The 17,527-nt window shown below is 34.3% G+C and overlaps 1 protein-coding gene across 1 annotated transcript in view; it reads left to right on the top strand.

The window, feature by feature from the left end:
* dlg4a (discs, large homolog 4a (Drosophila)) overlaps window positions 1-17,527 on the top strand; it is a 164,567-nt gene that overhangs the window by 134,850 nt on the left and 12,190 nt on the right. Inside the window, exons 4-10 of the mRNA XM_026259980.1 lie at window positions 770-823; window positions 1,233-1,283; window positions 4,299-4,423; window positions 10,505-10,674; window positions 11,627-11,763; window positions 13,506-13,647; window positions 13,779-13,917. Of these exons, the coding sequence (XP_026115765.1) occupies window positions 770-823; window positions 1,233-1,283; window positions 4,299-4,423; window positions 10,505-10,674; window positions 11,627-11,763; window positions 13,506-13,647; window positions 13,779-13,917 (818 nt within the window). The remainder of the gene's footprint in view (window positions 1-769; window positions 824-1,232; window positions 1,284-4,298; window positions 4,424-10,504; window positions 10,675-11,626; window positions 11,764-13,505; window positions 13,648-13,778; window positions 13,918-17,527) is intronic.

Here is a 17,527-nt window from a genome sequence, read left to right as displayed (position 1 = left end):
TTAAAATTAAAACATGGAAGAAATATTGTGTGATTTATTTCTTTAAAAAGTTGTATTAGTTTTTTCAACAGTAGTAGCAGTATCACATACACTCTACTAAATAATAGTAATATTTCTAGCACAACGCCTTTATGTAAAAATGAACTTATTTTGACAGGTTGTCGTGAATACCTGTAAATTGACACTGGTTTGACTCAAATGAAATGGTAAAATGCTTGTGAAGTGACTCAGAACAGTTCTGGTGAAGTCGTTGTTTATGTATTTATGTCCTCATTGAGACGGCAGATGCTGAAATTACTGCCAGCGTCACGCGCTTCAGTCTATGTAGTAAACAAACCATTCATCCATTCACACAGAGATGCGCAGTATATGCAGGATTCATATTTCAACCAACTTTTGCGACTTAACATTTATAGATACTGGTCCATATGGTTTTATTAATTTATGATAACTTTGACAAATTCCGTGACTGTCCATATTAAAATGTAAGTTTCATTTTCATGACTGGATTTTGAGATTCCGTCCGCGTTTTCTGCTTCACGGGAATCATAGTGCTGTATGTGTCAAGAACCGGGTTGACCGGGTACTCGGTACCACCGGTACTTAAAGAAACATGGTACCGTCACATTTTCATTTTTTTTTTTGTAACGAATTGGTAACAAAGTATTGGGTCTTTTGACAACACTTAGTATTACCATGGTGTATCTCAGACATAGTCTTTATGTCTAATAAGCACTGCCCTGAACATTCTCTCTCTTTTCTCCTGCAGGCGAACTCTCCACCAGTAGTGGTAAATACAGACACACTGGATGGCTCACCTTATGTAAGTATTATGCATGTTTTAGTCTTTAGAGCTAGAAATAATTAGTGGTTCAAACATGAATGATACCTGAAATCAAGAATATCCTGACATTACTAATAATAATGCACTGGCAGCCACCCGCAGTGCCATTGTTGCAGCTCACAACACCCTAGCAACCACATATCAGGTTTTGGGTTTTAGGGCGGTATGATTTTGTCATGTTTTCTTGATCCCGGAACAACATTCCTAGCCAAATAGTCATAACCCACTAAAACTCAATAAGGAATAGCTAAATAAGAATGTTGTAGCCCTAACTCTGGTGTTAGTAAATGAAGTAAATGTGGAAATGTGCATGTCAGTTACTGTATAATGCATGTCTTGAGCTGACATGTCTCAGAGGATTTTACATTATGCTTGTGTTGTCTTGTAGGTCAATGGAGCGGAAGGAGAGATTGAATATGAAGAGATTACGTTGGAAAGGGTAATCTTGCAAACAATTACAGTCCTGTATTTTTTGACATAGGTCATTCTTTGTATGGGGGCTGGTTTCAGTTTTACAAGGTACTTTTTATATTTTTAATATAAAGTAATATTTTGTGAGATTGATATTTTTCATATTCTTGTGAAAAATAGCTATTCTTAATTATATTGAATGGTTACTTCAAAAATTATATTATTACAAAACTGTACTTGCAAATGATATAATATGAATCAACCAAAACCACTAACTTACTTAAAGAGAGACACTTTGATTACTGTTTCTTGACACACTTAAGTACACTTAAAAAATATACTTTGTTATGATGTTAAATTAAAATGTTTACTTTAAAGTACATTTAAAATCATTATGTTTTAATAATCTTTTGTTGGTTATTAAGGGAGCATAATTTGATCTACTGTATTGACTAACATAGTGCAGTACTTGATTATACATTTATTATAAGCTAATTTATCTTTAGTGTGCTATTCAGTATGACAATTAAATATATTTTAAATCTATTAAATTGCAACTTTATTAGAAACGTGCAATTAAATACATGGCATACAAGTATTACAGGGGTCATATGATGCGATTTCAATTTTTCCTTTCTCTTTGGAGTGTTACAAGCTCTTGGTGCATAAAGAAGATCTGTAAAGTTGTGAAGACTAAAGTCTCAAATCCAAAGAGATATTCTTTATCAAAGTTAAGACACTACCACACCCCCCAAAAATGGCTCGTACAAACACGCACCCACATGTGTACGTCACTATGTGGAAATATTTGGGTAATGCTGCCCAAATGTTCACGCAAAAAAAGAAGGCGTGGTTTCAGTAACCGTAGTTAGTATTAAAGCAGTCATGTCAGGTATGCTGTATATATCTAGGTGAAAGCAAAAGCACTTTATTTGGCCTTCCAAAAGTAGATGCATTAAAGAATCTTTAAGATTACTTACAAAAGAACAGCAATGCATTTTATGGACAACCGTTTCGTGAACCTAGGAGAGGAGGTCATTCTGACTTTGCTAGACAATCTGGCGCTTCTGAATCAGCTACTGTAAGTTAGGGGTGTGACGGTTAGTATATAACCGTGAGTCCGGCTGTGTCATTAAAATATTTTTTACAAACATTTTTTAGATAGGATCATAAGATATATATATAATATATCGGGAGACATGGTTTTTACCACTTAATGAAGTTTTGTAAATCGTCAGACATGATATTTACCACTTCATTAAATTTGGCTTTGTAGAAAACCTTTCTTAAAAACGAATTTCGTTTTGTACAAATTTTATCTTAATTTTAATAAATGTTTAATCAACCAATTGCATGTATTTTAATAAATAAAAAGCAAATATAGCAGACAATGATAACCGACATGGAAGCACCAGCGCGCCGCGTTCACTTGCACTGCACTGTGAACTAGAGCGCATCTCATCGTAAATGAAACTCAGCGTAGGCCTATGGCTCATACATTAGCATTAAATATCTTAATCTTTTCTGCATCCTTTCTAGAACAGACAATGGCTTTTTTTTTGCGGCTCACATCAGCAAAGCATTGCATCGCCATAGACCGCAAAACAATCAGCGGATGGCGGGCGGGTGCGGCTTTGAAATTTGCTCAAAAAACGTTGGCGCAGATGATGAGTTTTGTGACAGATCTCCTTAATAAACGGAGGTCTGAAATCTCTGCCCCTTTACCGATCAGAGCACGCGCTGTCACGGAGTTAACCCGCTATCTCCAAGAACAACCAATTGACTCTACGGCAGATCCACTACCCCATATCCCCCCCCCCCCCCCCCCCCCAAGACGGTTATGTTATGAACCGTCACATTTGACTCACGTCACAACCGTCATCACCAATTCTGAAACCGGCACACCCCTACTGTAAGTATGTGTTGTTATTATTGCGGTGTTTAGCCAATCACAATGCACTGGGTCAGTTGGCCAATCAGAGAAGACTGTGCTTGTCTGTAGGGACTTTGTAGAAAATGAAGCGTTTGAGAGAGGCTGGGCATAGAGGACCTACAATAATGTACAGTATGTGAAAAATAATGTGTTTTTTGAACATTGAAGCATGTCAACATATTCTGTCACGCCAAATAAACAAAATAATGATCTTTAAAAAAGCATCATATGACCCCTTTAATAGAAATGACATTAAGGTATATTCAGAAGTACATTTTAACCTAAGACAATAAAATAAATTTGTAATTATATATAAAGAGTTTAATTGCAAAAACAGGTAACAGTTTTTAAAAATGTTCAAAAATCATGTTTTTAATTGTTATCGTGTTTTTGTGTTCTATTGTGTTTGTTAGCTGTATTTTTATTTTTTATTTTTTACCTAATCAAAATAACCCAACTGCAGTTTGACTGAGATTAATTGGAATGCACAATGAAAAAACATGATTTTTGAAATTGTTACAAATTGCTAAATAAATTCTTTATATACAGATGTACTTAAGTTGATTAAAAAATTCACTCTTAAGTTCACCTGATTGCATTAAATGTAAATTTAAACTTAAATACATTTTCATTTAATTGCAATTAGCATGCAGTCAAGTGTCTGAAAACATCACATTGAGTTTACACTTAACTATATTTTAGCAGTGATAGCCTTCTGGGCTCAAGCGCCGACATACAGAGACATTGCGCAATGGACGCCCTGAGTTCGAATCCCAGCTAGAAGACCTTTCCTGATCCTGACCCCACCTCTGTCTTCCACTTTGCTTCCTGTTAACTCTAAATTATCATGTTATCATAAAGTCATAAACAAAAAATCTGTATATAATTATTAAGTGTATTACTTCCATTATATTCTTTTTCACAATGAATAAATAACATCAATGTTAATAGACTGCATTTGATATCTAAAGCTAAATTAATGCATGTGAATATATATATATATATATGTTTGCACCCATAACAGCTTCAGTGTATGTAAATGAGGGACTCTCATTCTGTTGAATGAGCCAGACATGTGTGTGTGTGTGTGTGTGTGTGTGTGTTGTGTAGGGGAACTCTGGGCTAGGTTTCAGTATCGCCGGAGGGACTGATAACCCTCATGTTGGAGACGACCCCAGCATCTTCATCACCAAGATCATTCCAGGAGGAGCCGCTGCACAGGATGGGAGGCTCAGGTAACATGCAGCCTGTATGTGGATTGCATATACAATGGCCCCAGAAACTATTTTATTGCAATGGATCAAATTATTTGTTTTATCTTTAAAAAACTTTTTGTGAAATATATAAATGTACTGTATCTTTCTTCGAAATGAATTCCATTTGCATTAATATTTTCTGTCTAATGCAATGATATTCATTTATTTTAAATATGACTTTATATTCATATATTTTAAATGTGACTTTTGAATCATATTTTAATCATTATCAAGATTTCTGCTTTTCTCGATTTATTAATTATTATCGTCTGCGATATCTGGCAACTTGTTATTTATGCTGAAAATGTGTTATTTTAATTTTACATTTGAGTTGTCATGCTTTGGTAACAAGCCTCTACAAGCTTTCATGGTTGTGTTTGCCAGATATCAAGAGCTTAAATTATTATTTTTTATATATATATATAATTTTCTGCCCTGTGGGTTACTTAATCTTCCCAACCTGGCAACCGTGAGCATGTGCTCTATCAAGATTTTGAAAAAAGCTCTGATGAGCTGAAAACACAAGTAAAACCTGTAAATTGGAGTGTAGCGATCTATGTTGTGATCTTCTGCTCGCATAAAAATGTAATACAGTATATTTTATTTCGCTTAATTTTTTGAAGATTTCCATTTTTGGTCTCTGTATGTGTACTGTATATGGACATGTCGCAGTTAAATATCTTCGTGCATTTTCTACTAGAGATGCATTTATAATGGGACCAGCTGGGGTTCCTGCTAACAAATGCAATTTTATGCCAGAGGATTCCAGCACATCCACACATGCGCGTTTGCACACAAATTCACTCACATTGCAGGAGAAATAAAGCAGACAGAAATAGCACTGAAGAGAAAAAAAAACTGAGAAAGAGAAAGAGAAAATATAGACAGAAATAGCAGCTTGAAAGTGGAAAGTTCACCTGAAAATGAAAATGATGTCATTATTTCTTCATAGTAATGTTATTTCAAATGAATAGAGTCGAATCTATTCAGTGATCCAATTAACGCGGCAGTCTGAGTGTTCGGTGCTGGAGTGCTTCACAGCTCACTGGAGGTGAAGACTGTCAGTGAATTATGATTTATTTCAATCTGTTCATCAAGATCATACAGGTTTGTAGTGATATGTTGGTTAGGTAATAATGGAACTGTTCGCTTTAACCACACACCCTGAGTCAAATCTACACACGCACACACACTGTCAGCTGATGGACTGTCAGCTGTTTTATGGTGTCCTCTGCTCTTCTCTGCAGACAGTTGGGCTTCATTACTAATGGCAGTTCTGGGACCAAATGGACTGTAGTTTAGAGAGACAGAAACATTTTTCTTTCCCCCACAGTGTGATTTTACTGTAGAATGTGAATACTCACTGTTTTAGAGAATGTAATACTTTATAAATATACTTTTTGTGAATGTAATACTTTAAAAAGATACTTTTTGTATCTTCATTCTTTGCACTGCAAGTATTTACACAGTACAGGCAAGTTATTAGATTATTATATAATATACATTAGGGGTGGAATGGATTGTAGTTGATCTGTGATCCAAATGGACCAGGACCCATGGTTCAGCATTAGGGCTGGGATAAACGATTATTTTTTAAACGATTAATCTATCGATTATTTTTTCGATGCATCGATTAATCTAACGATTAATTTTTCCGGACCGATTCGATTTCGATTATCTCCCCATTAATTGACTACTAACAATTTATACATGTTGATTTACATATCTGAATGAAAAAAACATGAATTCCTTAACATTGCAATATATGTTTATTGCTCTTAAAATTACAAAATAAAAGACTGACTAAGAATGCATTACTTTGCACTTGTATAGAGATAGCATTCGATAAACCTTGAAGCCTTGAAAACACATAGATAACTGAAACAAGCTTACTGAACATATAGGGCCTAGCTTACTGAAAAAAAAGTTCTTCTTTCAGATGAAAATAACAAGAACTAGATGTCTAGCATTCAATAAAAAATGTCTTGTTTAGAGCTTGAAAGAATTCAGTAACCAATGTAAACTTGAGGGCTATAAGCTAATACAGAGAGTGCTTTTCAAAAAGAAAAAAAAATTAACAGTGGGAGCCAGCAGCCTGTCATGAAAAAAAAAAAATCTCTGAATGCTCCACGTGAAACTTTGGCATTCCGCCCTTTTTCTATCGTGTCTAATGATTTTGGTTAATATGCACGAGGGAGAGAGAGAGAGAGAGAGAGAGAGAGAGAGCAAGACAGCGGTCGTGTAGTTTGAAGACTGTGAGTGCGCGAGCACGCGTGAAACTTTGGTGTTTCGCCCTTTTTCTATCGTGTTTAATGATTTTGATTAATATGCACAAGGGAGAGAGAGAGAGCAAGAAGCGCTCGTGTTGTTTGAAGACTGTGAGTGCGCGTGCAGCCGGGGCGCTCTCTCGTACGCGCCCTGTCAGGCGCAGCAGTCTTTCTACTCTACATCACTCACCGATCAAATAAGGCTTTGACAGCCGCCAAAAAAAAAAGATCAATGCAGAAAAACCCCTGGTTTGGTTATACAACGTTGGACAGAATGTTGATCCGGCCATCGCGTATATTCAGCGCACATAAGGTAAACGTTTTTTAGAGAAATAAAAACAGGTCGACGAATCGACACGCATATTTTGCGTCGACTTATTTTTTCCGTCGACGTCATCGATGACCTCGACGCATTGTCCCAACCCTTTTCAGCATGCATGTCATTCACATATCAACTCCAAAATTGTCTAATTTATACGTGTTTTGTCTTGCCAATTTCACATTCAAACAATATTAAACCATTCCAGTGAAAGAAGAGGCAAAAGAGAACTCGATTTGGTATTCCTGCAATTGTTTTCTGTGCACACAGCGTGCAAACACCAGATTGATTCCTTTTTCACATCTCCTTGTGTTTAAACAGACACACACATAAATTTTTTTTTTACAGAAAAAGTTTTAAAATGCTACAGTAAAAAGCCTTTTAACTGGTTAACTTTAAGTTACCTTATCTTATACGGTGAAAAACTTTAAATGGCTACCACTGTAAAATTTTACTTTAAAACAATGTAAAAATTAAGGATTTTGCAGGTAAAATGAAAAACAATAAAATGACATCCCTAGAAGTCCCTGCATGGCACATCATATATGAATATATTTTCTTAAATAGTTTTGTTTTCCCCTTTTTTTAAGACAGTAAGGTATGTCAGGGTGTTTTTTGTTGTAACACTTTCAGTTAATGATTATAGCATTTTTTTTTTTTTTTTTTTTTTTTTATGTGATCTTTGTATGTTTCACCCTGTGCACCTTCTGTTAATGAGTACTGGCAAAGTTTTATGAACTTTAACTCATTATGTGGCTTTCTACGATCTGTATTAATTTAATTTTTGTTAGTACATATAAAGGTTATATGTTGGTATTTAACCAATTAATTAACTGTATAGTTAAAGGTCGTAAAATATACAGGTGCCCACATGCTATACGTAATACCTAAAATATCGTTACTACATTTTGTGGTGAATTTTTGGAAAGCACAGCTGCCGTTTTGTTCCCCATAGATTTGACAGGACAAGATAAGATATATTTCTATACTTTTTTTCTACACTTATTCACTGTAAATAACAGAAAAATAACATAATAATTGAGAAAAACTTCAAGTATGAGACCAATTCAATAGCTTATTGTTATACAATTGTTAATAATTTATAATATGTGGAGGTTGTGCCAAGTAGTTGTCACGGGGTCACTAATATCATTCTTTCAATGATGTGGGCATGCAACCTGTTTGTGTTGAAATTTGTTTAATTGGACTAGATTCTACAGAGTGAAAGATACATTCGGGTTAAAATACTGCATTTGATTTAACACAGAGCTTTTGTCTATGTGCATATAGGAATTGCAAGTTGTATTATTTCACCACATTTTTCCCAGCTGCCTTGCCCTGATGATAATTAAATGCTTAGATTTATGATCAAAGCAATTTTTTAAAAACATTTCATGCAATGCTATTTATTGATGGTTGAGAGATGAACAAATAAATCTTCCTCAAAAGGAAGGCCATCACATGTTTTCCATCTTAGTTCTGGGTAATATGTATCATAGTGCATGGAGAAGTTGTCGTATTCCATGTAGACTAAGGAAAAGGCTAGATCTGAAAAAAAAAAAAAAAAACTTTCTTGGTGGTCACTGGTCAGTGATAATTAGAGGGCTTTATGATGAATATTTATGAGCAGTTATTTCCAGAAAACTGCACTGACAGTCATTCATGGCATGATGGCACTTATACTCCCACTCTCTGTAATCTGTGCTTTATGTTTCTGGATGACAGCATAGCTAGTGCTGTATTTGCACTTCTGAAAGCTGAGGAATATTTATGGTGTTTTGTCGAGTTGTCAGTTTCAGTGAAATGTCTTTTTTGGATGGTGTTGTGCTCTGTGAGAAAATGCTTATTTCATGTAAGAATTACTATTATTTCATCACTAATTCAACAAGTTGTTGTTTTTAACTTGTATCATTTTTCTTCTTCTGTGGAATACAAAAGAAGACATTTAGTAGAATGTCCTGGCTGCTTATTTTTATTTATTTTTTTTACATAAAATGAAAGTAAATGGGGCCTGGTGGTGCTGTCGAACTCTACTAAGGACAAAATGAACTGTCAAATGACCCATGTACTATAATACAAATCTTCTAAAGTCATACAATAGCTTAGTGTAAAGAACAAGCCAAACTTTAATCTCCACCTCCCCCATAGCTTTCAAATCTCAAAGCGTGATGTAACAAGAATTACCCAGATAAGGCAAAAAAAAAGACAAAATGTCAGAAACAAATGTCACGGGTGAACACAAAGCACTTGGTGCTTCACAAACAGGCGTATCAAACTGAATCACATATTTTAGTGCATTTTACAGTATGTCATACTGTTTCTATTTTACTGTTTTATACATATTTATATATGTTCTTGGTGGTTTGATTTTGTACTGATCAGATTTACTCACAACAAACATTTCAATATTGCAATGAGTCATCACAAGGATTCACCACTGATCTGGTGATCCAATGAAACCCATCTCTGGTCAGTTTTGTAATGTAGGTTCAGTTTTAAATGTACGGAGCCTTGGACATGACTAAAAGAAAAAATAAATAAATTGTGCGCACAATTTATAAATCGAGGGAACGAAATATAAATTGTGCACACGATTTAGGCTATACATTTTTTTCTTGCATGCCATGTGCGGGGCTCCATATAATTGCAAGTGATAGAAACAACTATATTTGTTTCCAACTGGCCTAGTTAGCCAAACTAAAAATATAAAATAGTCACTAAAAAATGTATAAAACACAAATTCTATTTATTTTATATTTAACATATTGTACAGACAATTAATATTTAACTCAGATATGAAATAATAGAAAAGTCTGGGAAAATATTAGTTTATTTAACATTTTGACAAAACATAAGATTTAGACAAAATGTTTATCATAAATGTTATATTTTTTTTATCATGTAGTATGATATAGAGCTTAAAAACGCTTCAGTTTTGTTCAGAGACTCAAACTAAGAAAAATATGCAAATTTTATTTAGCTTGTAATGTAAAATTCTATTCAATCTTTAGAATATCAGGTAGTATTATACTACTTACATAAAATGCATATAAATATCAGTTGTCACTTTTTATGTCTTGATTGAGATTGATGATTGAGAGATGAACAAATAAATGTCCCTCAAAAAAAGTATCTATCAAATATGACACAGCAGGCTTTATAAGGTGTAGTGGGTTCCTGAAGAAAAAATAATTAATGTGTAAATTCTGCCTTTATGGGCTGCAGTATGTAAAAAACACAGTATATTAGCTGTGGTTGTTTATTCTGTGAAAAATAAAATCTCTCTCGACAGTCAAATTTAACTTAATATAATTTAAACATAACATCGTTTGTATCTTGTATACCAGTGTTACCAGAAACTCAAATTTTGAGGCAGCTGTCAGATCAAAGGTTCATATATGGCTGTGCACTGCCAGCTTCTCACAGATGTTGCATTATTAATACCTTATTTCCATTTCTCCTTCTTTGTCTCAGAGTAAATGACAGTATTCTCTTTGTGAATGACGTCGATGTTCGGGAGGTGACCCACAGTCAGGCGGTGGAGGCCCTCAAGGAGGCAGGCGCTATCGTCAGACTCTATGTATTACGCAGGAAACCCCTCGCTGAGAAAGTCACCGAAATCAAGCTCATCAAAGGGCCAAAAGGTATGGACTCTATACTTCTAGTAATAAAGCATATGTGATTATCAGAGATGCACTAAATGATCATTGGTTTGGCAATACAACATTAATATTGGATGTTGTAATGGGGCAGATATAGTGGCACACAAAAGCAAAAGTTTTGTTTACAAGATGACTTAGGATCCATTTATCACTTACCGGTATATTTACTCATCTACCAGATGCTATTACCTTAGAGACTTACAAATGCAGAATGCAAAAAAAGTGATTGATCACAATAATTTAGGGACCTGCTGTGAGCTACAAAGTTGTTAATTCATCTTATATGTTTTGGCCGAAGCTATTCGTTTGCGTTATCTCAAAAGCAGTGAAATTTAGGATTAGAAACTACATTACCCAAGTTGCTGTGCAGAAAACTCCACCAATCAGAGTCACAGCGAGTAAATCCTGCTAAAAGAGCTTTAAAGGGAAAGTCCCATTCTTGCAAGGGATCTGCAACAAAATAATAGCTTTTAATCTTTTACATACATATACACACACACACACACACACACAAACACACACATGGTAGCCACTATTGCCCTCTTGTTAAGGAACAGTTCACCCCAAAATTCATTATTCATCATTATATACTCACCTTCAAGTTGTTCTAAACCTATATGAATTTTTTTCCTTCTGTTGAATAATAAAAGAAGATATTTTGAAGAATGTTGGTATCCAAACAGTTAACGTTAGCCTCTTACTTCCGTATAACTCCCCCCCCCCCATACTATGGAACTCAATGGCTGCTATAAACTTGTTATAAATTTGTTTACCAACATTCTTCAAGATATGTTATAGAAACTCACACAGGTTCAGAACTACTTGAGGATGATTTTGCAACTGTCAGCAAACATCCAAATTGTGCACCTTTTATTCAATTAACTGAGATTTGAAAGTTCTGTTTATAAAGAGAAATGTGCTTTTACTGTCCCAGGGCTAGGCTTTAGTATAGCGGGTGGTGTGGGGAACCAGCACATCCCTGGAGACAACAGCATTTATGTCACAAAGATCATCGAGGGAGGAGCGGCTCATAAGGACGGGCGACTACAGATCGGTGATAAGATACTGATGGTAAGACAACACATATACATCACTAATGGGGACTGACAGGTGGAAATATAGTGTGTATTAGACTGAAGCAACGTCATAGCTGTAGCTGTGCTGTTGTGTGGTACTGGCTCTTCAATGCTGCCACCTCTTGCTCACAGGAAGAACTACAGGCAGGTTGTGCATGCTACAATGCAGTAGAAAACACAATCAGTTATCTTTCTGTAGTGTTTACTTTGATGTACATAAATCCCAAATGTTCTTCTATTTAGTTTGGTGCCAATAGTAATGCAGAAATTGAACTTTAATTTCCACAGTTCCTACATTTCTGCGTTTAACTTAGTATGCTTTTTAAAAAGAAGCACTTAACTAAAAATAGTAATATCACTAAAAATAGTATAATACATTGACATTACATGCTTTTATCCAAAGTGACTTACAAATGAGGACATTGGAAGCAATCAAAATCAACCAAAGAGCAATGATGAACAACTGCTATATCAAGTCTCAGTTAGCTTAACATAGTACATGTTTTTATATATATAACATTATGCAATAAATAAAAATAAAACAGATAAAATAGAAAAAATAGAGCAAGCTAGTGTTAGAGGCCTTTTTTTGATTTTGTTAATTATATAATAAATAAAAATAAAAGAAATAGAATACAAAAAGAATAGAGAAGCTAGTGTTATTTTTTTTTCTTTTGAGAATAGAAGCAGTTAGTAAATATAGAGTACAATAGAGTAATAGAGTACAAGTCTAAAAGGGTCAAATGCTTTTTAAAGAATAAAATTAGAATAGAGAGTTAGAGGGTCAAATAAAGATGGAAGAGATGGGTTTTTAGCTGATTCTTAAAGATGGCTGAGGGCTTGGATTGATTTAGGCAGGTCATTCCACCAGGAATGAGAACATTTAATGTAAAAGTATAATAATAATAATAATAAGTATAATAGAGATAATAATATACTTCAAAATAAAATAATTAAGTTTGAACTGCTTATTAAAGGCAAATAAATGCAAATGTATTAGTTAAAATTTATAATAAATGCAATTTAGCTGAACTTGTTTTTTGAATTAGGACTTAAGTACATCTTTATGTAAAATTACTTCTATTGTCTTTGCTGCCAAATGTAATGACAAGCATTTATTGCAAATTAAAATACACTTTAGTGTAATTTCTGCTTTAAACTTGTACGCCATGTATTTAAATATATTTGTGATAAAGAATCTGAAATTCAGCAGTGTTTTTTTAGTATCACTGAAATGTTGTAGTTTTATTTTTCTTTTTGAATTTTAGTTATTTTACTAGATCAAGTTACATTTTTATTATTTGAGTTAAAATGCATTTTTGTTTTATTTGAAGTGACAAAAATGTATTTTATTTGTTTTAGTTACAGTTTTAGTTAACTAATATAACCCAGCAACATCTATTACAACTCAAATGTAATGTCAAATAACACACTACAGTTAAAGTTATAATCATGTACTGTAGTTAGTCAACATCAAAATCATCAAAAATATATGTATGTTTTTGAAAACTCAATAGATTTTTATAAAGTTAATGATTTCAAAAGAACTTTAAAGTAAACTTGACATTATTACAAATTATTAAGTGTGTTGAGAAACATATTCATGGAAGTTCACTGCAAGTATTTTATTAATATTATGTTATCCACAAGTAAAGTTTTTTAAAATTATTATTTTAAGATTTGGAGTCTACTACAAGTGCACATCCAAAACAATGAAGTGTATTTCTGCATCTCCAGGTGAATAACGTGTGTTTGGAGGATGTGATGCACGAGGATGCGGTGGGCACACTGAAGAACACAGCAGAGGTGGTCTACCTCAGAGTGGCTAAGCCAAACAACCTGTTCCTTACCAGCTACAACCCACCAGACCTCACAAGCAGTGAGTATACAGCACACAGAAGCGCTGTTTCACACAAAGAGCACTGCAAAGTATGTTTCAAGGAAAACTCTTAAAAGAATCAGTGGTAAATCCAGCTTTCACACACTCACTTGTGTGTGCTCACCCTTCAGCGTACTCTCCGCATCTGGACACAGACCTTGGACATCAAAACTTCCTGGCTTCAGATTACCCACAAGCCCTCACTCCCACCTCACCAAGCCGCTTTTCTCCTGTGCTGCACGGCTTGATGGGAGATGACGACTTACCCAGGTAACACGCTCTGAGTAACTGGAAGCTCATGATTTCCAATAAATTTGCAACAAAGCTCTCATCATCTTACAGCTGTGTTATTTAGTACTGTGTTGGTAGTAGTATTACAATTAATTATTATTACAGTTTTTATTTACATTTTGAAGTAGCTTTTATTTTTATATTTTCTGTTTAATTTTAATTTTAAATATAGTTACAATTGTACTAATTTGTGTTAATTTTAAGTATTTGTTTTTAAATATCTCTATATACTGTATTGATTTTTCATACAGTTTTAGTTTTCATTTTAGTACATCAACTTAAACAAAAAAAAATTATTATTTTATTTTATATCAGTTCATGTTTCTTTTATTTCAAGTAATATATATTTTCAATGCTTATAGTTTTAACTATAATAACCCTGCCTTCGATAAATTTAATACATATTAATCATCAACAGCAGATGTCAAAAATGCAATTTTAGATTCAGTTAAATATAAAAATATAAATTAAATAAATTCATTCATAAGATTCAGATCACACCTATGATGCAAGCAGCAGCAGAAATTGTATTGCCAGATTGTTTTGAGGGCTTTTAAAAGATTTTAAATCTTATGGATTTAATATGTGACTGACGTCAGTGACACTTCTCCAGTTACATACAACCGCAAAGACCTAGCGCTAACATTTTTATATAATATTTCTTAAGCACATGGTTACAAAGTCCCTATTACAACAAATAACATACCTATAAGCTATTATGTTAAATAATAATAATTATTGTTTATTTTTTATTTTTTATTAGCTATTCAAATAAGCCTAGTTAGTGCTACAACAGTAGGTGGTGACCAGTTAATTATATTACTCAGTTAAAATATGAATTCAGAGTCATATGGCAAATTCATTAACCAAAAGTAAGTTGGTAAGTAAATCCTTCAAGATGAGATCAAGTTCTGCCTGAATATATTTGAGTCTGTCTAAATTTTCCCCCCAACATTTTGTCCTCAAATGACAATCAAGCAGGGCCCGACTTAAAAAAAAACCTAGAACAAGGAGCATTGTGCATAACGTTTGCAGTGTTGAGTACTCGAGACTCGGACTCGGTCTTGAACTTGAACTCAGTCATAACGGACTTAATGGTCTTGGTCTTGTCATGGACTCGTGTGCATTTTGACTCTGTATTGACTTGGACTCGAACATATTAGGAATCAGACTTATTCCCGAGTCCACTCGAGTCCCAATCAAAATATTTCATCATTATTACTGTATATTAATATTTCTTTAATTTGATATATGATTATAGGGCCCTATGATTTCCACGATGCAGAAAACGCAGACAGAATCGCGGAATCGAGTCATAAAAACAGAATTTATAGTTTAACGCGGAATGTCACACAATTTGACCAATTATGAATGAATTAATTAAAAGTAGGTCTTTGCACTTACATCAAATCACGATATGGACTAGTACCTGTAAATATTAAGCTGGAAAAGTCTATTTAAATATGAATCCTGCATGTAATGCGTGTCTGTGTTAATGAATGCCGCAGAATCGCGACTTCGATTATCACACACACTGTAATAATAATAATAATAATAATAATAATTCATTACATTTATATAGCGCTTTTCTAGGCACTCAAAGCGCTTTACATAGTCAGGGGGTATCTCCTCATCCACCACCAGTGTGCAGCATCCACCTGGAAGATGCAACGACAGTTATATTGTGCCAGAACGCCCACCACACACCAGCTTATTGGTGGAGAAGAGACAGAGTGATGAAGCCAATCAGCAGATATGGGGATTGTTAGGAGGCCATGATGGTCAGAGGCCAATGGGCAGATTTAGCCAGGATGCCGAGGTCACACCTCTACTCTTTTCGAAAGACATCCTGGGATTTTTTTTATGACCACAGAGAGTCAGGACCTCGGTTTTATGTCTCATCCGAAGGATGGTGCTTGTTGACAGTATAGTGCCCCCATCACTACACTGGGGTGCTAGGACCCACACAGACCACAGGATGAGCACCCCCTGCTGGCCTCACTAGCACCTCTTCCAGCAGCAACCTAGTTTTCTCAGGAGGTCTCCCATCCAGGTACTGACCAGGCTCAGCCCTGCTTAGATTCAGTGGGAAACCGGTCTTGGGCTCCAGGGTGATATGGCTGCCGGCACGCGTAGCGCTCGCTGTGATTTCGGTGTCTGGCTTCTCACTAAATAAGGACGTTTACACATGAAAAACATCTCCAGAACTGCACTGAGAGTCACTTCATGAGAATTTGACCGTTTGATTTGAGTAAAATTTGCGTCATCAAATACACAGAAATGTAAAGGTATTTACGGTAACCCATCAAACCCATTGCCAGAAATGTATTACTATTGTTCAGCAGAATGTACATAGCCTAGCCTGCTACTACTAGGCCTACTACTAAAATGAAACAAACACAAACATAGTAAATCCCCTTTGTTTACCAAAAAATTAAGTTTGCTTAATTTTCAATAATTAAAAGAAACATTTTATGAATGTTTTATGTCTTCATTTGATAACCAGAAAAATTTAAATACACGAAAGAATTTCTGAGGGAAAAAAAAACATTTCATAAGGCTATTTTACCAAAAATATGAATAAATGTTTTATGCATTTAAATAATTAGACACGCTAAAACACAGAATTAGGTAACAATAAAACATATGGTGACATTTCATAGGGCCCTACACGTCATTTTTGTGAAAATTTTAATAAATTGTTGTGAAAATGTATGTGTTATGATTTTAATTAATTAGACATGCTTTTTGATTAATACAATTAAATTTAACCATTAAAAAGGAGTTGAGAAACTGAAAAAACAGAATTTGAAAAAAAAAAGGAATTTGGGAAAAAATGAAACGCATTTCATAGGGCCCTGTGATCGACATGTTCAATGATTGGTGATTTTCTTGTGACATGAGATGTTAGCATAACATTAGTACAGAGGCAGCAGAACTTAACACATTAACTTTTTAAAACGTCTGTTACATCATCTATTATTCAGTTTGCATATAAGAGCCACAAAGAGTTTGTGTGCAGTAAGACTCTAAAAAAGAGACATTCTGTGATATGTGGCCTTTAAACCCTTGACTGATAATACTTTCTAAACCTATATCAAGTAAATAAAATACAGTGTACATGCCATGTTATATATTTTATACTCTTTAAGTATGGTACCAATTGTATTGTTTCCACCAAACATTTTACATACTCTTGAAGATTTCTTTAGGTCTCGTCTCAGAACCAATCTATCTGGTCTCTGTCTTGACTCGGACTCAACCCTTTCTAAACTCGATCATGATTATGTTTGATTTTATTTTATTTTCATGTCTTCGAGCCATAAAACTGCTAATTAGAAATTATAAGGCATTATAGTAACAACAATCAGATTTGCTGTTTTGAAACAGTGTGAAAATCTCTATACTTGATTTAACAAAAGAGCATGTTTTAGCTTAAACAGCTACCTAAATCAATCTTTTTTTATAAATGTTAGCTTACAAGCATAAATATGCATCTAATCACTCACCACATCTGCCTGACAGCACTGTGCTGCTGTTTCAGGTTCAGTGAAACCATCATCCTGGAATTCTTTTGTGATTTATCTTC

This window comes from Carassius auratus, unplaced genomic scaffold (assembly GCF_003368295.1).
Source record: "Carassius auratus strain Wakin unplaced genomic scaffold, ASM336829v1 scaf_tig00215316, whole genome shotgun sequence".
In the NCBI taxonomy this organism is placed as follows: domain Eukaryota; kingdom Metazoa; phylum Chordata; class Actinopteri; order Cypriniformes; family Cyprinidae; genus Carassius; species Carassius auratus.
The sequence above is the reverse complement of the archived record's forward strand: the minus strand, read 5'-3'. Positions and strand labels throughout refer to the sequence as shown.